Raw genomic sequence first — 8,261 nt, 5'->3', positions numbered from 1 at the left:
AAGAAGGCAGTATTGAAGGGCAGCAGCGTAGGTGGGAGCAAGCATGATGCAGAGAGCTTTGCAGCTCAAACCGCCCGGCCTGATTGGAGGAGTGTGTTTGATAAGGAGCATGTAGAGAGTGAGACAGATCACATGGGAGGCAGCAGAGCACCTTGAGTTGCCTGTGTGAACCAGCTCGCAGGCGTAGCTCCATATGTTGCCATGCTGACATTCACTAGTCTATAGAAGAAACAATAGGACTCCTTTGAGGAAAGAAAACTTTAATTGATGAAAACCTGTAAATAAGAAAAACATTACATATTTAGCCTGTGTAGATGCCTATCCATACAGGAGAATTAGTGAGTGTGTTGGTTACAGTACAATCTCATAAGTCCAAATGGGTGTAGAAGCACATACTGAAATGTAGAATGAAAACAATGCAGTATAACTTAAAAAATTTCACTGAATTCAATCAAATTTTTCTGACATGGTGTCAATACAAATAATAAGTTTAATAAGAAGGGGGGGGGGGGGGGAGCAGATTGCAGTTTGATAGACGGCATCAGAATCCAATCATTGTGAACGGTCCGTTCACAATGATTGGATTCTGTTTTTCCTAGATTGTACGTTCTAGAGGCCACTAAAACTTTTCATATTTGTGTCAAAACTTTTAATTAATTGGTTGCAATGGGGGTGTGAAGAGTATTTCAAGCAATATGTAAAAAAATGTTCCAGAAAAAGATCCCCTACCCCGCCTTTAAGCTCACTCACATTTTTGTTATATTTGATAATATTTGAAGCAGTTTATAGTTATTTCATTCTTCAGCTAACCTAAGCAATTTATTTGTCAACCATTTTGAAAATCAAAAAGATATCTTCTTATGTAAATAGTTGATTGACTTTCAGGATTAGTCTTTTCTTTGTCATGCATATGACTGTTGACCATGCAAGTCAGGTCTCTTTGGAGTTTTCTATGGATGAATCTTTTCATTTCTTTTGTAATAACTTTTCAGATACTTTCTGAACGTCTTGTCTCTTAAACCATAAACAACAGGACTGACAAGTCTTGGCAAAATCTGAATAAGTATTGAAACTATGTAGCGAATAATCAGAGAATCTTTAGGGAAGAATTTTGACAGACCTTGTATCGTTAAACTGTGAAGATAACTCAGCATACACAGCATCAGCTGGAAACCATGCAGCAGAACGGTATTCCTCGCTTTCTTGCCGTTTGCGGAAGCTGCCTGTGCAGCGAAAAGGATACTTAAGTATGTATAGAAAAGGCTGACCCAAACAAAGACTAAAAACAAAATGTTGGATACTTCTTGTTTCTGTTGAAGCTCAGGGTTTGTGAAAATATGATCTCTCAGGCAAAAAATCCTGGTAGTAAAAAATTCCATAGGTTTTGTGGCCAAGACTACAAACAGGTCTGGTAAGATTGTAAGCAAACTTAGCGTCCATATCACAGCAATCGTGATGTAAGTTTTCTTGACTGTACAGATCCGGGGGTGGTGGAGAGGAAAGCATATGGCCAGGTAACACTCTGCTGCCATAACAGCAAGTGTTAAGGGATTATTTAGACTTGACACTATAGCAATCATTAGCATAACAAGGCAAAATGACACATGAAGAGTGAACAAGATGTAACTCAGGACTTGAAGAACCACAAACAATATTAACATGATGATATCATTGATTACCAGATGGATGTAGAGGATGTAACGTGGGTTCATGTTGAAAACCTGAAGGGAGGACAGGGTTGTACAAGAATTAAGAAGCATAGATATAAATTGTTTAACTGATTTCAGATGAATATATAACAATATATTTTATGTTTAACTTTTACCAAAGTCTCAGGCCTTTATGGTTTGTTCAAAAACATATGTAGGAAAAGCCAGGTGAAATTCAGATCTTTATAAATATTTTGATGCTTTAAACCTTGCAACAATCGGCAATTTTCGTCCCACCCTTTTAGCAGCCATTTCACTGTTAGAATAACTGTTTAACTAAGATCGCAACAAATGCTGGACAACACACACACTGAATGAAAATGAGAGTTGGATAGCTGCTATAACGGTACAATAATCCCAAACAGATCTCACAATCCTCACTGCCTTACTGCAGGAGGAGCATGCTGTGGGTTATGCCATGGCCCTTCAAATACCTCTAACCTTTGTAATTCTAAAACTGTAAATGTCTAAGATAAAAAGTTAATCTTACAAACAAATAAAGACTATGTAAATGTATCATATTCAACCTCAACAGGAAAAATGTTTTCCTCACTTACACACAGCGACAGAAATGTCAAACTACTGCATGAACACAACAAAACTGATTTGTATGATTGACAGAATTCAGACCTGATGTTTTCTGAATGTGTGCACGAGGGTGCTGTTTATATAGATGACAGAGAGTGTGAGGACGACAGTAATCACATTCTTGAGTATTGCTATGCCTTGGGAGTCCCGACTGATAGTTGTTGAGACATTCATGCCAGCGTGCAGGAGCTTCTCGAGTCATCTAACATGGTCTGCCACACAGGGGAGGAACAAAGGCAGATTAGAATAGAAGAAAAAAAAGGTAATCAGTAATTAAGTAATCAACTCTTAACATTAACATTGTGAAATCTTATCCCACAACAGTCCTTTTTAGTGTATTTCTATAAAGGCCATCAACATCAAATTCCTGGAAAGTTTCTTAAATAAATGCCAGTGCTCCTTTCAATCTATTTTGTTCTTTTTTAAATTAACAAGTTTATAAATGTTGTGAAAATACGTTTATTTCTGTGACATAAATAAGCATTTTTCACACAGCAGTCGGTTTTTTGCACGCTTATTATCGGCAAAATGATGATAAAATTTACTACTTTTTCAACTGTCCATTCAAAATTTGCTTCACTGTAAAGTAAAAAGAGTAATTAATTTTTGCCATTGAAGAGGTATTGATTTGCAACAGGTGTTCATAGACAGTAACAAGGAAGATGTTTAAAGCACTTTGATTTCTCATGGCACTGAAGCATACATATATGTGATAGCATTAATGATTGAAGAATATCAGTACCCTTAACCAAAGCAGGTTGTATACTTGCATAATTACTCTTTGTGTTTTGCTAATTCTTCATTTAAAAACATCCACTGTGATAGTTTTTGCTGTTCTTGGTGGATATCCAAAACAGAAACAACTAAAAAAAACTGTTTAACGTGATGAAGATAAGAGTGAAAATTCCTAACACAGCTGTTATTCACATTTGATAACAATAAAAGTAGCAAGATTGAAACCGCGTTAATCAAAAACATTATTGTTTTGTAAACATTGCTTGATTCTTATTAAGCATATATGCTTAATTATTAACAAATGGGTATTTAGAGAAAAGGTCAAAGCAGTACAAATAGGCCACAAGATAAAAGTTCATCTATTTATGCACAGAGAATAAAACAAAGAGACTCTCACCTGGTGTTGGTCACATATGATAATGTTACAAACAGTAAGTGAGGTGTCTTCGACGTGTCTCAATATATAGTCACTACGTGCAAAGGTCATGGGACTAAGGGGTGTAAAGTGGTTGTGTGTCTGTGCTGTTGTGTGTGAGACTGATGAGAGTGAGCAATGGTATTCAGGTTAAAAGTTAATAAATTTATTACATTACATGCTCGATGGAAATAATTTTATTTTAGTCACAAGACCTGAGTGTAGAATATGTAGATCAGCACAACACAAATGAACAGCATTAATATTTTTATTATTCAGTGGTCTGAAGCATGTTTCTTGAGACAGGAGACTACCATGTTAGGTTGCTGTCACATTATTTGGTGCTTTTGGAAAGCAATAAACTTTTCATAGTTCTTATAAGTAAGGGATGGGATTTCCCTTAAGTTTTCTTTTCACACAGCCGGAACAGAGACCTACCCTATATCATAGAACTGCTTTTAAAGGATCTCTTTTTAGCTTAGAGTGAGAACTTTTCAAACAGAAGGGAACCATCTGTGACATCACTGTATGGTGATGAGTCCAGATTAAATGTGTAAGATTTAAGATTCCTTTATTGTCATGTACACACGAAATTACTCCTCCGCATTTGACCCATCCAGGTTGTCACCTGTTTAGCACACATGCACATGGTGACACTCTCATGGAGACAGATGCCATTCACTGGAGCAATGGGCAGCCAATCACATGCACGGGGAGCATTGGGGTAAGGGTGCCTTGCTCAAGGGCACCTCAGTTGTGGCAAGGAGATCAGCACCCCTCCAGCTGTCTGATTATTAGACAACCCACTCTAACCGCCCTGTACAGTGATTGTTGAATATACAAGTGCAAAATTGGAACCCACCATCACAAATAAAACCTTGTTAACATTGTTGAAACATCTCAGACTATATTACCTTTATTTCTTGTATCTAGTAATGTTACAAGCAATGTAACATGCAAGTTCTGCTATCAAAGTAATCAGTTACATTTTACTTTGTCAAATATGAAATTCATAACTGTCGGCATTCATTTTCGGCATTCATCTTGAGGGCCATTGTTTGTCTCTTTGATGAGAGGAGTCCTAACACAGCCCAGCCGAGAAATCTTAGGATTTTCCTGCAACAGTTGCATCATTTTCACTTTTTCTAAAAAGCTTTGACAAACCAAAATCAATGTATGATGCATACAATCTGAGGTTTCATTCATCTTCGTTATCACTTTTATTGTAAAGTAAAACATAGGAACAAATGACATTGACAACAGTTACATGCTTAACTGAATGCTGCACCAATGTGTAATGAAAGATGATTTTGAACTGTGGCAAACTGTGAACTTTGTGTCTTATCTTTCTGATACCCTCCTCTTCTTTATCTGTTCAGTTTTCTTATGATGTCCCATCTGTTTGTTGCACTCTTTATTTCCACCATTCTCAATGTTGCCTCATTAATTACACGTTAATGTTGTTCTTGTTCATTTCTAGTTGTTCTAAAATATAAATTACCACAGTCTAGTAAGTAGAGGACAGAAATATAACATGAAGGTTATTTCTAAGGATGAAGTGTGCAAGAAGGGATGTTTTCAGGGATGAACATGTATTCCACATCAGAAGCCAGCAGTCTGTGCTAAAGTAACAAGATGAGAGTGATTAAAAAGCTGTTTCAGTTTCTAATTCAGGGAACATGCAAACTATTGTACCTGTGGTGCTAAATAAGACAAAAAAATCTAAGTTCGGTGTCCTCATTGCACCAGTACACTAAATACTATCAATATCTATTTTCACTCAACTCTTGTCCATCTACAACATTCAATCAGAAAAACGGAGTAGTAGAAAAAAATGTAATTCTTACATTTGCTTAGACTTTACTTTTTTCAAAAACACTATGAACTCAAGATATTTTTTATGTTCATGAACCGTACATTAAAAAAAAAGAGTAGAGCAGTAAAGCTTTTACCACTTTGTGATGTTTCCATTCCTTTTTACAAAAGTTAAAAAATGTTCTTGCATTGTAGACAACGAGCAAAGAAGCTTTTCACTTTTTATAATGTCCAATTTTAGTTGTGAAACACTTTAGAGTTGTTTCAAAATCCCTCACGCATCCACTGTTGAGGATAGATCAGAACTGCTGGCGGGCCTCATGTGACCGCACCCTCCTCTTCACCATGTTCCTCTAAAATTATCATTGTCTCTTTCTCTATTGATGCTTCCATCACAGAAGTGTAAATGAGCTTTGCAAAGGCCATAAATAAAAGATTGAATTGTTTTATGACATCATGCATGGGAGATGAAGAAATATCCAAATCCATTACAATCTTTCTTTGGGAAACATTGGTCCTTGTGCAACAACCGGTTGTACGCACAGATTTGTTCTTAAGTCGTGCGTACGAGTGACTTAACCATTTCTTCTTTATTTTGGTGATATTACGATCTACAGGTGACACGGAATTAACAGAACTCATAATTACTTCCCAATTCTTCGCTTTAGCAGGTCCCGTAATTCCACTGCTGACACTGCTAAAAATGACAGATTTTCCTTTTTGGACCTCTGGAAGCAGAACGTCAATCTCAGAGCCCATAAAGTTGTTCTTTTTGCGCCTCGTTGCCATTCTCATGACTCAACACTTCCTGGCACAGGAGATAGGAAGCGTAGCCTTATATGATATTATTTTGGGCATGGAGTATACAAATTCACTGTCCATTCATCGTTTACGCAGGTCGTTTACACACTTTTTCCGAAGTTAAGAGCATTTATTGAATCTGACATGGTGTGTTCGTACGAGACCTTCTTAAATAAGTGAGAATTTTAGAATAAAAATACGAATTATGTTCTTGCATGAGGCCCATTGTTTTTAACAACTAAGTGAATTTCCTTACGCAGTTGTCGACAGGAGGTCTTCTTCCTATTATACTTAAAAAATGACATATTTAGGTTAATATCATCTGCAATAGAATGAAAGTAAATTAAGGAATCACTGTGTCATTTTTACTGTTCCGTTTCATTCAGGTTATTTCAGATTAGAAACATTGCTTTCATATTTTTTATAGTAGCATACATTTAACTGAAAGCTATGGTACTCCTTTTCTCATGGTACACAGCAGATACTTTTTAAAGTACTGTTTAAATGTCTTGTCTCGTAGCCCGTACACAACTGGACTGACAAACCTGGGGAGAATCTGAATGATGATGTACCAAACAAAGAGTACTTGTATGTAATGTTTGGGGAACCATTTCCTGAAAGTGTTGTTTAAAATGTGACCTAGAAAAGTTTGCATACTCAACATTAGCTGGAAACCATGAAGCAGGACTGTGTTCCTGGCTTTCTTTATATTTCCATCTACTGAATTAGCAGCTTTGGCAGCAAAGAAGATCCTGAAGTAGGTGTAGATGAGGGTGAGCCAAACTGCACTTAGATAAATTAGGTAAGAAACATCTCTCTTTTCTAAACTTATTGGGTGTCTGAACAGGTTATCCCTCTCACAAAATATTGTAGAATAAAATAAGCGTGTAGGCTCTGTTGCAAGAATAACAAAGACGTCTGTTAAAATGGACACTGCACTAAAAGCCCAAATACAGCCGATCAATATATATGTTCTTTTAATGGTACAGAGCTGAGGGTGTCGCAGAGGTAAACAAACAGCTATGTAACACTCTACTGCCATCACAGCTAAATTTAACGGAGTGTTAAGGGTGGTGAAGACAGTAAAGGTAATAATGAAGCAGCAGAGGGAAGCATTGATCTTATAGAAAACATAACTTAAGACAAACAGGCTGATAGCTGCAGTGAGCTGGATCATATCGTTCAACACCAGATGGATGAACAGGATGTAACGAGGATTCACGTAAAATACCTGAAAGAGGAAGGAAAACACTTTTTCTTTAATTAATCCATTTGGTTTAATCCATTGACTACACATGATGTTTATTAGTTTCACTACAATGCAGATTTATTAACAACATGAAGAATTACAATAAATTCTTACCTGGTGTTTTCTGAAAGTGTGAATCAGTGTGCCGTTGATGTAGTTAATAGTGAGACCAAGAGCCAGGACCATCACATTTTTGGCCACAGCTGTGCTCGCAGAGTCTCGATAGCCCACACTGCTCGACACGTTGTAGTCATAAGATGAGGAATTCATGGAGCAAATCTTCGTTCAAAAAACACTTGTTATTTTAAAAATTGTAGAAAACCTCTGTTCTTAAACATTACATTCTCATTAAAAAGAATAACAGAAAAAGCACTAAGATTGTGTCATAGCTTCCATGTGGAAAGGTTTTCCTACCTCAGGAAGATCCCTTCAGACTCCACTGACTAGTCAGAAAATGAGTGAAGTATGGCTGATGTGTTTATATAGAGAGCAACTTGATGCCTTCTTATTATTCAGTTTTCTGAAGGGAATTAGGTCATCGAGTCGTGACAGATTTTTTTAGTATTGCACCTCTGATCATATTTCCCCAATAAATTTCTGTGTGACAAAATGAACCTGAGCAAAAAATATATATCATTAAGAATTAAGATTACGCAGCCATGACACGGATGGCAGCACAAAGAAGTAGCTCCCAAGCAAATTTATATTTTTAAGCCCTCAATCATCGAATATCAAACAGGAAAAATAAGAAAACTTATTAAGGGGCAAAGATGTCACCTAAGGGTAAAAAGGACTCCAAAGAACCTAAAGCTCAAAGGCAAACAGAGATTCAAAATATTGCTAATCCTGACGGGGAGCCCATGGCTAATTTGAATCTGATACTACGAGAGCTAAGACAATTTCGACAAGATAACAAATCACAAATGGACGAAATCAAAGAGGAAATAGC

General features: G+C 36.7%; 2 protein-coding genes across 2 annotated transcripts; both read right to left on the bottom strand.

Annotated features, from left to right (window-relative positions):
* Positions 1 to 950: 950 nt before the first annotated feature.
* LOC142377018 (odorant receptor 131-2-like) lies at positions 951 to 2,471 on the bottom strand. Its single transcript, XM_075460729.1, has 2 exons — positions 2,340 to 2,471; positions 951 to 1,721 (listed from the first exon to the last, which is right to left on the bottom strand). The coding sequence occupies exons 1-2, from the start codon at positions 2,469 to 2,471 to the stop codon at positions 951 to 953; spliced, it is 903 nt and encodes a 300-aa protein (XP_075316844.1).
* A 4,040-nt stretch (positions 2,472 to 6,511) lies between these two features.
* Positions 6,512 to 7,582, bottom strand: LOC142377017 (odorant receptor 131-2-like). Its single transcript, XM_075460728.1, has 2 exons — positions 7,427 to 7,582; positions 6,512 to 7,294 (listed from the first exon to the last, which is right to left on the bottom strand). Exons 1-2 carry the CDS (start codon positions 7,580 to 7,582, stop codon positions 6,512 to 6,514), a joined length of 939 nt encoding a protein of 312 aa, XP_075316843.1.
* Between the last annotated feature and the right edge of the window lie 679 nt (positions 7,583 to 8,261).

The sequence above is a fragment of the Odontesthes bonariensis genome, chromosome 3 (assembly GCF_027942865.1).
Source record: "Odontesthes bonariensis isolate fOdoBon6 chromosome 3, fOdoBon6.hap1, whole genome shotgun sequence".
In the NCBI taxonomy this organism is placed as follows: Eukaryota; Metazoa; Chordata; class Actinopteri; order Atheriniformes; family Atherinopsidae; genus Odontesthes; species Odontesthes bonariensis.
Note: the sequence above shows the minus strand (reverse complement) of the source record. Positions and strands in the feature narration are given on the sequence as shown.

Excerpts from the sequence above, each read along its gene's own strand:
- LOC142377017 (XM_075460728.1), bottom strand. The coding sequence starts at position 7,582 with ATGAATTCCTCATCTTATGACTACAACGTGTCGAGCAGTGTGGGCTAT. Across the intron at positions 7,295-7,426 it reads ACACTTTCAGAAAACACCAG|GTATTTTACGTGAATCCTCG; the intron begins GTAAGAATTTAT and ends TTCCTCTTTCAG.
- LOC142377018 (XM_075460729.1), bottom strand. The coding sequence starts at position 2,471 with ATGAATGTCTCAACAACTATCAGTCGGGACTCCCAAGGCATAGCAATA. Across the intron at positions 1,722-2,339 it reads ACACATTCAGAAAACATCAG|GTTTTCAACATGAACCCACG; the intron begins GTCTGAATTCTG and ends TCCTCCCTTCAG.